General features: G+C 40.2%; 1 protein-coding gene across 4 annotated transcripts in view; it reads right to left on the bottom strand.

Moving 5' to 3' along the window:
* Positions 1-9888, bottom strand: part of LOC142151143 (NXPE family member 3-like) — a 42568-nt gene extending 32680 nt beyond the window's left edge. For 2 of the 4 annotated variants that reach the window (XM_075206498.1, XM_075206499.1), the window contains exons 1-3: positions 9770-9888; positions 6147-6200; positions 269-784 (exon numbers count right to left, since the gene is read on the bottom strand). In XM_075206498.1, the coding sequence (XP_075062599.1) occupies positions 269-784; positions 6147-6200; positions 9770-9829 (630 nt within the window). In that variant the 5' untranslated portion in view covers positions 9830-9888. The remainder of the gene's footprint in view (positions 1-268; positions 785-6146; positions 6201-9769) is intronic. The other 2 variants (XM_075206500.1, XM_075206501.1) reach the window with 2 other exon arrangements.
* Positions 9889-14844: the final 4956 nt, after the last annotated feature.

Raw genomic sequence — 14844 nt, 5'->3', positions numbered from 1 at the left:
TCTGTAATCTCTCCTTTATTTTGGAATCTTTTAATAAAACATAATATAAAAAATAAATAAATAGGAAATAGTAATTTATGTTAACAGTTGGACTTGAAGAACGTACATCTTAAAGAATCTTTCTATTACTGAAAAAACCATCTGTGATTAAACTGCTAGTAATGAGATCATAGTTATTTTTAGTAAGTGATTTCTATATTAAGAAAAATATGTAATAACATAGACTGATAATGTAAGTGTTAGATTAGTCAGGTTTACTTTGAATCACCTTTCCGGGAAAATTCTCTCTTTTCTTTTTCAAAACGTCCACAGCTTCACTGGAGTGAATGAGTCTGATGTGCACTTCTGCTTTCCCCGGCCATGGGAGAAGGAACGTGGCCAAATAGCTTCCATTACTTTGGTCCTTTACTTGTCCAGTTACTCCAGCCTTCAGTGCCCAAGAGTGCAACTTGGCCTGGAATAAATCTCCACCATATTCCTTTGGTCGACCATTGTGATCTCGAGCTGTGATAACCACTTCCAATGTTTCCCCAACCCTATATGTGTCCCTAGGAGTCAGCAGGTGATAATCACAGGTTCTGGGACATGTGGAAGAAATAAAGTCCCTCACAGTGAAAGGGGGTTGAGGCCAACTGATTAGTTTAAGAAGGTCTTTAAATTTGGACTCATCAGTTTTGGGAGAGGCAGAAATGGGTTGAGGTGTGTCAGTAGGGTGTGTTTTCATCTTAGGGGAGGGTGGTTTATATTTATCCGAATAATCCATTGTTAGGAACCTGCAAATAAACTAGATATAAATAATTAGTAGTGTTAGTCACTTGAGAATTAGAGTAGGCGATCATGTGAGGCAATAAAATAAGACTAATGGAATTTGTCAATAGAAAGAGACTTATTATATTTGCCCATAAAATAAGATGCACAGATAGCAAGTATGAGGGGTGAAACACGACATCTATGCCAGTCTACCCTTCTGAGGATCCCACTATGTTCTTTATGAAGAGGTCCCACTGCAGCTCAATCTCTGCACCATCTCCTACCTGGATCGGGCATGAAAGTAAATGTGATTCTGATAGGAGCTAGGTGAGACACATTTGTCCTATGAGACCTTTAACTGACAATTCCTTACCAGGATGTAAACCATGTTACAAAAGAGATATCCACTTATCAAGGTTGGGTACTAGATCCCTTCTAAAAAATGTCCTTTATTTGGTCAGATAGTCTTTGCCAGAATTCATCCATTAGTGGCTCTTTATTCAAACCAGTCTGAAAGGCTAAGGTACATAACTGAACGCATAATTGCCTAAGAGTTCTGCTTCACAGTAATTACTGTATGGAACAATAGAAGGAGATGCACAGGGTCGTGTTATGGAAGCATTGCGATAACCCTTTTAGGGAATAATAGTTATGGAGTAGTCATGCGAGTGATTTTATGGGGCATTAGAAGCACAGGAATTAATGCTGGTCATACATTCTTCCAACGCATTAGAAATCGAGGAGTTTGACGGTCATATTAGAGCAACATATGTTGTGATATCAGACCAGATGTGATATTGCAAGATGTAAGGGTCATTTTAAGAGTCATGAACTAGCTGTGAGTAAAGTCTGAATTTGATGATAAGGACTGATAGAGGGGGTCAATAAATCAGATACATATGGATTAAAAGGGTTCGCAAGTAGACAGTGATCGGTGATAACCCTAACTTCCAATGTGTGTCCAGGTTGCTTAAGTCTACCATAGAGTAATGTATCATACTGTATATAGCACAGTACAATCAACTAGAGAAGCCTAGGTAGTTGCGGGTTCATAACCACAACAAGAGCTTGACATTTGTCTTATGTAAAGTAGCTACTAGCAATAGATATATTTTTCTGTCTCACCTTGTTCACTAGCAACAATTTCATATAAGACAAATGTCAAGTTAATTACTGCAAATTTATGTAGTTTGATACGTATGAATTGTAAAAGGAACAGCTCAATAGCTCACTTTTCAGTGATACAGTCTTTAGGTGCACAAAAGTCTATAAACTCAGCATTTTGGAACAAAAATAGCTTTAACTTTAAAGTTAAATAATACTAATAGCTAAATAAAGCAAGAAACACGTAGCCTTTTGATCCCTCTCTAACCAATGATTGGGTAGTTTAATTGTCACTTATTTTTTTTAATGAATGAACATGAATACACAGTTCTCTATATCTGAGATTGCCTCTATAGCCATCCATTGTGGTCACACTATCACTCTCTTCAGAACAGGACACCCTTCTGTCTTCAACTGGTCCTCTGTCTCACGACTTTTGCCTCGGCAGGATACACAACAGCCTCACAGAGCCATCTCCTCAGCTACTCACTGAGCCCCCTTCTCAGCTACTCACTGAGTTCCCTTCTCAGCTACTCACTGAGTCCCCTTCTCAGCTCCTCACTGAGTCCCCTTCTCAGCTCCTCACTGAGTCCCCTTCTCAGCTACTCACTGAGTCCCCTTCTTAATTACTCACTGAGTCCCCTTCTCAGCTACTCATTGAGTCCCCTTCTCAGCTCCTCACTGAGTCCCCTTCTCAGCTCCTCACTGAGTCCCCTTCTCAGCTCCTCACTGAGTCCCCTTCTCAGTTACTCACTGAGTTCCCTTCTCAGCTACTCACTGAGTCTCCTTCCCAGCTACTCACTGAGTCCCCTTCTCAGCTACTTACTGAGTCCCCTTCTCAGTTCCTCACTGAGTCCCCTTCTCAGTTCCTCACTGAGTCCCCTTCTCAGTTACTCACTGAGTCCCCTTCTCAGCTACTCACTGAGTCCCCTTCTCAGCTCCTCACTGAGTGGAATTCAGTTCTTCTGGGACAGACCACTTTTCTGTCTTCCACTGGTCCTATGTCTCAACCTTCCTGCTCCCTGCAGGACACTACAGTTCCTACCTGAGCCATCTGAGATCACTACTGAGCTGCTGCTGGGTGCAGTCACACACATTTCAAATTTGTTTTGACGGATCCCAAGGGTTGAGTAACAGGGGCAAATGCAGGATTTGTAGAGGGGGGTTTCCACACCACGCCACCAGTGGGCGTGACCAACATGCATGGGGGCATTGCTATAATATTAGACAGTACTTGGCTGCTCTCCAATTTTTCCTATCCCTATAATATACATGGGCAATGCTGCATGCACTACTGTTAGGTGCACGCAGCTCTCCCTTTTCAAGCAGAGCCGTGTGAAGCGGGGGCAGAGTCCAGCCACCTCAATTATACAGTGCCTCAGGCTTGGAGGGGGTTTTCCAGGCACTAGGAAACCCCCCCCCCCTCGGTTTGCCTATCAGTAAGGCGACCTTTAACAGCAATTCTGTTTAAGGAAGCCGTTAAGTGAAAGACAAAGAATGAGCTCCAAGCAGGATGACACTCCTGTCTCTCTACATTCCTCCTCCAGGCAATTCAACAAAAATCTCTAGATAGGAGTCACCTCTGTCATCTCCGATAATCAAGAGTTTCAATACCCCAGGAAAAAATTGGTGACTGTTTAAGTGTCCTATTTCTTCACATTTTCACATACGGCATGCCTAATCAATTAATTACACTCATTCTGAGTGGTAATCTTTTTTTATGCCGTTTGCTGCTACCAGTAATTGGATCGGTGTGCCATACATTTATGTATATATGGACTGAAGCCCAGCTTTTTGGATATATTCAATTGAACTTTTAGGGCCTGATATAGAGTTGCATCCTGCAATTTACACAGGATTCCAAATTAAACGGATCTTTAGATCCGTGCCAATCAGAATACTATGCAAATTGCACAAACCCAACTCTTTATTTGTCTTATCGGCAGGTGTCCATGATTCACTTAAGTGTATCAGTCACAGATTTACTAAACTATGGGTTTGAAAGAGTGGAGATTCTAGCTGTCATTTTGTAGAATGTACTAAATAAATGATAGCTAGAATCTGATTGGTTGCTATAGGCAACATCTCCACTCTTTCAAACCCACAGTTTAGTACATCTAGCCCTTAGTCTGGCAATACTCACTTAGGACTTGATTCATTAAGGCACGCAAAATGAACGTATTGTATTTTTTTATAAAAAACGCACGTCAAACAGGCAAGCCCATCTCGATATTTACCTAGAAGCAGATGTGAATAAATATCTCATGTTTTATACGGGTGTGGGTGTGCTCTGAATACACAGCACTTGCCATATTGAGACATACAAAATACACTGCAAGAACCATACAATACATATGTGCAATATAAAGTTCCAGCAGAACCCAGAGAAAATAAACAAGTATTTAATAATTGTCTCCTGTTAAAAATACAGTCATTCATAAAAAAATATTAACAAAAATATTTTTTTATATTATTTTATATTAAATACATTAATCAGGATGGTATTAATCTCAACTGTACATAAAATGCATTTTTACAGTTGCTCTTGAATGCAAACACATGTTCTAGCATTTATACGCATCTGTCATCACTATCAATCGGGACTTACACCTGATCAGGGCCCTCTTAACAACATTTTGGGCCCCCGGGCAAAGCAGTGCACCGGGGCCCCTATATATACATATATATATATATATATATATATATATATATATATATAAAAAAAAAAAATTATTGTATATATGGGCCCTGCAGCCCAGGGGGGCCCGTCAGAGGCAGCACAAAAAAAAAAACCTGCAAAAAAAAAAAAAAGAAGAAAATACTTACCTTGCAGTCACCTGGCGATCCGGCTCCCTCCATGGTCTCCTCCTCCGTCGCGCTCCGCAATGGATGTCGGGCGGGCGTGATAATGTTACGCCCGACATGCACTGCGAGCGCCGCATGGAGGAGGAGACCAGGGAGGGAGCCGGATCGCCAGCTGACCACTAGGTAAGTATTTTTTCTTTTTTTTTTTGCAGGTTTTTTTTTTTGTGCTGCCTCCGACGGGCCCCCCTGGGCTGCAGGGCCCCTGGGCACCTGCCCATTGTGCCCAATGGGAAAGATGGCCCTGCACCTGATCTATAGGTGGAGCAAGTGGTTCGGCAGAAAGACACCTACCCTAGATATGCCCAAAGCTTGAATCGGGCGCTTCTGTTTGAGCTTGGCGTGCCCTTACTGTACTGTTCTGTGCCCTTGCTACATGCATACGCCACTTCTCCTCCTCGTTCCACCCATGAAATCGTAGGCTGTGTCCTTTGCACTCAAAGATGAATTGCATACACTTGTGTTCACTGGAGTATTGTCCGTTTCTAGGCATGCGTAGAGCAATTTAACATAAACTAATGAATAAGACCTTTAGGGAAAGCTCAAATTAAAATATCAGTTATCTGCTCCTGAACAGTTGCTTTTACAATATATCATAATGTGTCTTTGCAGGTGTAGAGTTATGAGGTCTAAATTTGCTGCATGTCTGTACTTTTCAATGTGTGGAGTAGTTGGATAATCTGATTATATTCAGTTGAGTCTGGAGGTCTACAGAATGGCCTCCTTGGCCATTCAACATTGCTTCTATTTTCATTTTATAATGAATATTAAAGGAATTAGAATTTTTTGACTTATCACATGTACAATAACTCCAGTGGCGCACGCAGGGGGGGTTTCTGGGTCTCCAGAAACCCCTCCCCTCCGCTATTAAAGTGCCCTACATAGCGGCACTGTGCTATACAGCAGCCGCGTTGCTGTCAAAGAAGCGGACGCGTCTTTGACAGCAGCGCGGCTGCTGTATAGTACAGCGCTGCCGAAACGGAGTGCATGCGCGGCAGTTCTCTACCTTTTTTTTTTTTTTTTGGAGGGGGTGGAGGGGAAACCCCCCCTTAAAAATCCTCTGTGCGCCCCTGAACTACTGTACATAGACACAATGCGTATTTAACATTTCATGTTGATAATATTAAGCAAAATTGTGTTATTATGTTACAGACTTTTAAAAACAAGTGAATGATGATTATTGTGCACTATATACTGTAATTAAAATAGTTATAATTGTATGCAGACCCATCAAACATCATCGTGCCATGTTCTGTAAAGAGGGGTAGAAGAACAGGTTTATAATTACTACAATCGTCCTGCATCAATACGACAGGAGCCCTGCTCCTTCCACTACTAACTCTGTCTCACCCTTTCAGCCTTTCTCTCTAGCTGTGCTTTGAGCTACCTGAGTTATAGTGTTTATTGTTAATTGTACCGTGCTTTTTTACCTTGTACTGTCCTATGGTCTGTTCCTGTATGGCACTAGGGAAACTTTGTGGCACCTTATAAATAAAAAAATAATAACAATAAAAAATAATAATAATAATAATAATAATAATAATAATAATAATAATAATGGGCCTGATTCATTAAGGGACATAGGCAAGAATTTTTTTTACTTAAGTCTCCTGGACAAAAACATATTACAATGCAAGGGGTGCAAATTAGTTTTCTATTTTGCACATAAGTTAAATACTGGCTGTTTTTTCATGTAACACACAAATACTTGATAGCTTATTTGTACACTGCAATTTAAAGTTGATATTTGTGTGCTACATGAAAAAACAGACAGTATTTAAGTTATGTGCAAAATAAAAAACTAATTTTCACCCTTTGCATTTTAACATGGTTTTGTCCAGGAGACCTAAGTAAGATTTTTTTTTGCCTAAATTCCTTAATGAATCAGGCCCAATAACTCTGCCTATGCTTTCTTCTTGCTTTTGTTATGCTCCTAACATCAGACTATTGCCCTGGTACATGCACCCCTGTCCTCAGTAACAGTCACATGCAAGAGCAGATCACTGCCTTCCACAGATCAGTTTCTTCATATCCTGAAAACATTGTGTGCTGCTGTGAATATTTGGATAAACCTACCTTCTCAGGTGGCAGAACAGGCTGTAACCCCCTGCCTGCTGCCTCCATTCCCCTCCTCACATCATGTCTCTGCCTCTGTAACATGCAGCCCTGTCCTCACTAACACATCACTCATCTCCTGATATAGTCTGTGCTGCTGGGGACCCTGCTCCTTTCACTATATAAGTCTCAGTCTGTGGCCTCCTGCTGCCTCTATTCCCTTCCTCACATCATGTCACTGCCCCTGTCACATGCAGCCCTGTCCTCACTAACACCTCACTCATCTCCTGATATAGTCTGTGCTGCTGGGGACCCTGCTTCTTTCACTATATAAGTCTCAGTCTGTGGCTTCCTGCTGCTTCCTGCTGCCTCGATTCCCTTCCTCACATCATGTCACTGCCCCTGTCACATGCAGCCCTGTCCTCACTAACACCTCACTCATCTCCTGATATAGTCTGTGCTGCTGGGGACCCTGCTTCTTTCACTATATAAGTCTCAGTCTGTGGCTTCCTGCTGCCTCGATTCCCTTCCTCACATCATGTCACTGCCCCTGTCACATGCAGCCCTGTCTTCACTAACACATCACTCATCTACTGATATACTTTGTGCTGCTGGGGGACCCTACTCCTTCCACTGTATAACTCTCAGTCTGGCACACACACTAAATGATGCAATGATGTAAAAAGGTATTCTGACAGTAATGTACTGACACACATTAGGGGTAGATTTATCAAACCTTTGAAAAAGGAAAAGTGGAGCTGTTGCCCATAGCAACCAATCAGACTCTAGCTATCACTTTCTACAATGCACTAGAGAAATGATAGCTAGAATTTGATTGGTTGCTATGGGCAACAGCTCCACTTTTCCTTTTTCAAAGGTTTGATAACTCTACCACTGAACATGCTGTCTAGATAGAGTACATTTTATGAAGCTAGCAGATAAATAATTGCATTAATATTATGAAATTTTGTAATATGAGTATTTGTGTTGTGTTTTTTAATTGCGGCCTTTTTTTCTAATTAGCTCAAAAGTAAGCCAATTAAAATTGAGTCATAATTCTGTTTTATTTATACAAAGTGCAACCCATTCCTACATTGCCTTATGGAAAAACACTGCTAACACCCAGTGCCCAGGGGGCAAGGTATGAAAGAGACAAACACAGTTTAGTGCTGAGCTGAACTGACTGCATCCATGTTGGCACTTTATTTAATTATGCATCCGAAGATGGCACCTAAATGCACAAGTACGGTAAATTTACAGGATCATATTAACTAATAAGTGGTACAGATCCTTCAGGGAATCACGGTGGCTTAGTGGTTAGTACTTCTGCCTCACAACACTGGGGTCATGAGTTTGATTCCTGACCATGTGTGGAGTTTGTATGTTCTCCCCGTGTTTACGTGGGTTTCCTTCAGTTTTCTCCCACATTCTAAAAACATACTAGTAGGTTAATTGGCTGCTATAAAATCTGTCTCTGTCTGTGTATATGTTAGGGCAGTGGTTCCCAAACTTTTGCAGTTTGCGGCACCCTTAGAGTCTCCATAACTTTTTCAAGGCACCCCTCCAAAATAATTACTGAACAGTGCCGTTTTATAAGTAGTTGGGTCAAAAAAATGTAATAAGTATTTAGGTCAGCACAGAAATACTTATTTAGTTGTATGCAAAAATAATACACATAAATCCAAGGGAAAAGAATATTTATATATTTTTTTCAATTATATTTCTGTCAAAGAATAATTTATAGCTAACACACACTGTGCCCTCCTTCATCTCCACACACTCTGTGCCCTCCTTCTTTTCCACACACTCTGTGCCCTCCTTCATATACACACACTCTGTGCCCTCCTTCATATACACACACTCTGTGCCCTCCTTCATATCCACACACTCTGTGCCCTCCTTCATATCCACACACTCTGTGCCCCTGCAGCCACTCACTTTGTGCCCCTGCAGCCACTCACTTTGTGCCCCTGAAGCCACTCACTCTGCCGCCCCTGCAGCCACTCACTCTGCCCCCTCTGCATCCTCTCAATCTGCCCCCACTGCATCCCGGGGGCCAGGAAGAGAAAAAAAAAATCCCCTCACCAATCTGGCGGTGCCTGAGACCCAGCATCCTCCTCTCTCCTGCCGCTTGATACTGGGTCTCGGGCACCACCAGATTAGTAAACTTTTTTGTTTTGTTTTGTTTTCTCTTCCTGGCCACGGCACCCCTGTGACAGCGATGCGGCCCCCCTGGGAGCCGCGGTGCACACTTTGGGAACTGCTTTGTTAGGGAAATTAGACTGTAAGCTCCAATGGGGGCAGGGACTGATGTGAGTGAGTTCTCTGTACAGCGCTGCGGAATTAGTAGCGCTATATAAATAGCTGATGATGAGGGTCTAAATCCAGATCTCCTCAGATCTCCTCCTGTGCCTGCTGTCTGTCTCCCCGTCCCTTAGTATGTAAGCTCCTATGAGCAGGGCATTCTTCCCTTCTGTCTCAATACTCGGAGATGGAAGTCTTGGTTATAATTGTCTGACCCTGTACTGTGACACCCTGGTATACTGTCTGTACTGTTAATCTGTATTATGTACGACGCTACGGATACCTTGTGGCGCCATATAAAGAATAATAATGATAAGAATAAAATAGATACAATTATACATTTTCCAATAAACAACATTATGATATTTGACACATAAATATAAGGAATCGCTGATGTCTGGGGACTGAACACGATTATAATATATTTCTTTGAATTTAATTATTTATAAAACATTTATAAAGCATTCATGGTAAGAATACAGATGGTCGCCATGACCCTACGCAATGAAAAATGCAATTGCTGTACTTTAAAGAAGAAAAAAACAAAAGAATAGACATTTCTAGAGATAACAGTCCGTAGATTAAAGCTTTGAAATCCTTCCCCTGAAATTTGTGAAAATGTTGATTGGATTTCACTGCAATATCCCCAGTATCTCAACAATTAATGTTCACTGCACATCTCCCATGTACTTACCCCTCCAATACAGCACAAGCCGAGGAACAAGAAGAGGTGTTTATTACAAGGCCACAGCATTGTAACTGATGTGACTTGGCCCTGTGTAATGCAGGTGTACTGTCCTACTCCTCTCTCTGGCCGTGTGTCTCTGTGTAGTTCAGAAATGGTAAATATAGCTGGCAGCATTTGAATATAATTTGTATACAGGAATAAACTACCTGCCAAGCAGGTCCATAAAAGGATTTCCCAACATGGACCAATAAAATTTTATTTGCCATGTTAATTTGTGGTTGAACATTATGTACGTTATTATAGTTGATGTTTTAATATGTGCACACATAATGATACTTCATAATAATGGAGTTGAAGCGTTATTAAGTTTATGTATATGGATAACATCATACTTGCCAACTCTCCCCAGCCCCGCCCCCATCACGCCCACCTCTGCCGGAAACCAACTTTGTCAAGTTGGTAAGTATGGATAACGTGTTCCATGTAAGGTCTACTTGAACTTTGCCACCAGTTAGGCTACAGGTGTGCGCAGTCTTGATTTTTTAAATAACATTTAATATCAAATTTGATATTGTTCTCCAAGCTGAACTTCAACATAATTTTCATTGAATAGAGCGCATCAGTGCACACAAATTCTTTACTGTGATTATCTGACTCAGCACCAAAAAGGTTGGGGAATATATTGGCAAAAACAGGGTCCTGGACACGGGGACCTAGCAGTTAGTTGATTTGCAAACATTGGGTTTGCTTTTTATTGTCTTTCTTATAGTTCAAAACATTTTTTTTAACATTTTTTCCGCTTTATAATAATATCACTTACATTGGACCGTGGAATATCCAGCAGGGATAAAATTTCACAAACCGTCTTATTGCAAAGGTGGCATCCTATCCCAGTACCACACTTGAAGTCACTGACCTCTTTAGATTGACCTGTTTTGTATCACAAATGTTTGCAAATGGAGACTGCATGGCTAAGTGCTTGATTTTATACACCTCTGGCAATGAGTCTGATTGAAACACCTCAATTCAATAATTAACAGGTGGGGCCAAATTCTTTTGTCTATATAGTATATATTGCAATATTTCATATCTGAAATGGGTGTCAGCAATTATACATACTTGATGTACAGAGATATGGTGTATTTCAGTAATGAAATGAAGAATTGATAAATTAATATATAACTATATAAATTTTAAAAAACAGTATCTGCTGGTGAAGCAGCACGCTTCTAAAGTAGTATTACTTTTTCCCTAAATTTGGTAATCTGTATCAACTTTTGCCAAAGGCAATATTCATCTGAACCTGAATTAGGCCAAAACAGTTGTTTATCTCTCTGTTATTATCTCTGTTAGAAACGGAGGCGGTGCTGCTCACGTAAACGGTTGCAAACTAAATAGTAATCATTAGCGGTCACTGGCGTTGCATGCTCTCGGTTGGTTGCAGCCAGGTACCCTGTTCTGTTCACTGTTTTTTCTGAGTCTAGCTGGTTGCTAAGCAGCAGCAGCTACTTAGCCATTCTATATCATAATTTCCCATCTTGATTACTGTAATCTTCTCCTCACCGTCCTCTCTCACTCCCAGCTTGCCCCATACTCAATGCGGCTGCAAGACTTCTCTTCCTTTCACGCCGCTCCTCGTCTGCCTCCTCTTTCTGCATTGCCTTATACTGACTCCCTTTCCCCTACCGTATCCTTTTCAAACTCCTCACCCTCACCTACAAGGCTCTCTCCCATTCCACTGCCCCTTATATCTCCAACCTCCTCTCCATTCACGCTCCCACCTGTTCCCTGCGTTCAGCCAATGACCGTCACCTCTCCTCCACTCTGATCACCTCATCCCACGACAGGATTCAAGATTTCTCCCGAGATGCCCCACTCCACTGGAACAACCTCCCTCACTGTCTGTCTCCTAATCTGTGCACCTTCAAACGGGCACTTAAAATTTATCTGTTCCTCAAAGATTACCAGCCATCCACCTAACCTTCTCCATGTTTACTCTCCTCACCTCCCTCTTCCCTGTACGGGCTCCTCTAGCGCTTGTTCCCCTCCATGGTAAAACTGAGTAAAACCGAGTTTGTTCAGGAACTTCAAACACAGTCCCACTTATAATTCCAGTCTAAAGGTTCCTTTAGCAGGATCAGAGAGCAGATGCAGACAACTTCTCCAGAGGTGTTTATTGAAGGTACAAACAAAGGGATCTTAAATCACATCTCTCTCTATATGTGACATAAATACCAGCCTAAGGCCTACGAACCATCCACTCTACTGACTCCCCTTGTGCCTCCTGTCTGTTTCCCCTCCCCTTAGTATGTAAGCTCGTATGAGCAGGGCCCTCTTCCCTTCTGTCTCAATACCATTTCTTCTACTCTTATGTCACTGTACTTGCTATGCTTGGAGATATTGAAGTCTTGACTATACTCGTTTTACTCTGTACTGTCGTACCCTTGTATACTGTCTGTACTGTATTTTTGTATTTTGTACGGCGCTGCCGACACCTAGTAACGCCATATAAATAATAATAATAATAATAATAATAATAAATAATGAACATTTGGGGTGGAAACAAAGTTAATCAATTCACAGGGTAAACAACACAGAACTAAGATTTACATAGATACCAAGAGAAGACAGTTCAGAATTTTCACACAACTTAAAACAGAGAAGAAAAAACTTTTGTAAACAAACACTTATCCATAGACTTGTCTTCTTCACCCTTCCACAGTTCCGAAAAATTTGCTGGCTACATATTGGACCTCTAAAATTTGTATCATATTCATTTACAAAACTTCTGAATCACTAGTATGTTGACCGACACATTTAAAACAACAGATCTCAAACGCTCTAGTTTCAGATGTAGCAGACGTTTGGAAATGTGATATTGAGATATCACTATTAGATATAACAACATAATATTAAGAATGCTTTTCTCAAGAATTGTTAATAAAGCGACCCTATGCATTTGAACCAGTGAGAGAGAGAAACATAGTGGACATGATTCATTAAGGAAAGGAAAGCACGAAAATGAGTACGTTTGACCCTTGGCAAAACCATGTTGCAATGCAAGGGGTGCAAATGAATTTATTATTTTACACGTAAGAAAAATGCTGGCTGTTTTTTCATGTAGCACATAAATACTTGATCATTTTATTTTTACACTGATAATAAAAGTTGATATAGGACATACTCTACCCTAATTATAAATCTGTCCTCACATTTTAAATTTACCTCCCCTTCAATGCAGCATGGTTTTGCTAAGATCCAATTCATTCATTTTTTTTTGCTTTACTTTCCTTAATGAATCAGGCCCATGATCTTAAATCAGTAATTGAAATTATACTACTTATCTCAACTCTAAACATATATATTGTATGGGTATAAAAATGTGATACTGCTCATGCCATTTATTCAAAGATTTATATAGATACTTGGCTAAAACTCAGAGCCTTCTGGAGTAATTACTGTAATAATTGCCTAGCAATTGAAACCCTGGCAGCCTATTTTAGAAAATAATTTAATTACCAACTCCGAATAACTGGCTGAAAATAGAACAGTAAACAAAGAATATTACTGCCAAACTTCATTTATATAATACTAGCTGAAGTGCCCGGCGTTGCCCCCGTTTAAATCTTCAGTTTATTAAGTTAACAATGAGTTGGATGTAGCTGTATAGAAATTATTATATATTAGTTATATTATTCATTTGATTATTTCTGTTAAGGATAAACTCTTAAAGATATATTGTCTTTTGCTGGTAATATCCTATCAGGTTATTTATAAATATAATATATAATTATAGGGAAGGTGCTACCACTTGAAACAATATGAATTCACAGAAAGGAAAAGTTAGAACAAGTGTTATATTGTGGTTCAATCACAATAACAATCTGAATTGTATTAAATGTGGGTTTCATTCATTTAAAAACACAATTTTATTTATATATTGTTTTAAAATGTAAATTACTATTATCTAAATGAAATTAGTATCTAAGCAAATTGTTAAAATTGCTGCAGTGTAGTGAATTATAAACTATATGTTGGGAATAGTCTCAATATTATACTATTTAGTAGGTTATAATGTATCCTCAAAGTAAAAATCAATAATTATTAAAGTTATATATTAGTGCAGAACAATTTTTGTGATAGTAGATCCGTAATGATCACTGAATGAAGAGCAATTATTATTGTGAACCATTAAAACGATTGTAAATTATCCGATAACATTTTACAAATTAGCTCCAATTTTTACTGGGCTATCAATCACAGACTGTTAAACACCAATTAAGGAGCTGTTAATTGCACTCACAAACTGTGGGGTTGCCTGATAATGTTACATGAAATAGTCTCTAGTTATAATATCTGCCCCATTTCCACTCCTCCCCCACCTCTTGTCTCCTGTCTGCTGACAGGTTCTCTCTTATTTCTGCTTCTCGTCCAAATCCAAACCTCTCTCCCTGTCATGCTCCTCGCTCCATATCGTACTCACCCTTGCAGTCAAGCAACCCCAACAATATCATCCACATCTCTCTTCTTGTCCTCTATCCTGTGGTCTCTGAAATGCCAGGTCAGTTTGTAACAAATTGACCTCTATCCATGATCTCTTTATCTCTAGATCCTTCAACCTGCTTGCCATCACTGAAACCTGGCTGTCTCCTGAGGACACTACCTCTTCTGCTGCTCTCTCTTTCGGGGGTTTGTCCTTCTCCCACACACCCAGACCGGCGCGCTTTTCGCTGTTAATTGCTTCGTCAAGGCAGGTCGATTGCCAGTAGAGCAGGGCATTTAAATTTGTTCTGACCAATCCTTGGATATCTAGGTGATCACACCCAAAGTGTTGGTCAAAGTTTCTCTTGCATTAACTGTTTCCTATTAGTCTCCAATTAATTTAATGGAATAAAATTTGCATACATATAATACTCCATAATAGAATAGCGAAAGAGAAAAGGCGCGCTTCTTTAAATTAATGAAATATGTACAAGTGAATAAAATCAATTGAGACAGCAGCCAAGCACAAATAAGTCCGGCGCTCAGAAACAAACAGGAGATGCCTTGACACTGGCAGATGAGCTTAACCCCAATATAGC

The sequence above is a fragment of the Mixophyes fleayi genome, chromosome 4 (genome assembly GCF_038048845.1).
Source record: "Mixophyes fleayi isolate aMixFle1 chromosome 4, aMixFle1.hap1, whole genome shotgun sequence".
NCBI lineage: Eukaryota > Metazoa > Chordata > Amphibia > Anura > Limnodynastidae > Mixophyes > Mixophyes fleayi.
The sequence above is the reverse complement of the archived record's forward strand: the minus strand, read 5'-3'. Positions and strand labels throughout refer to the sequence as shown.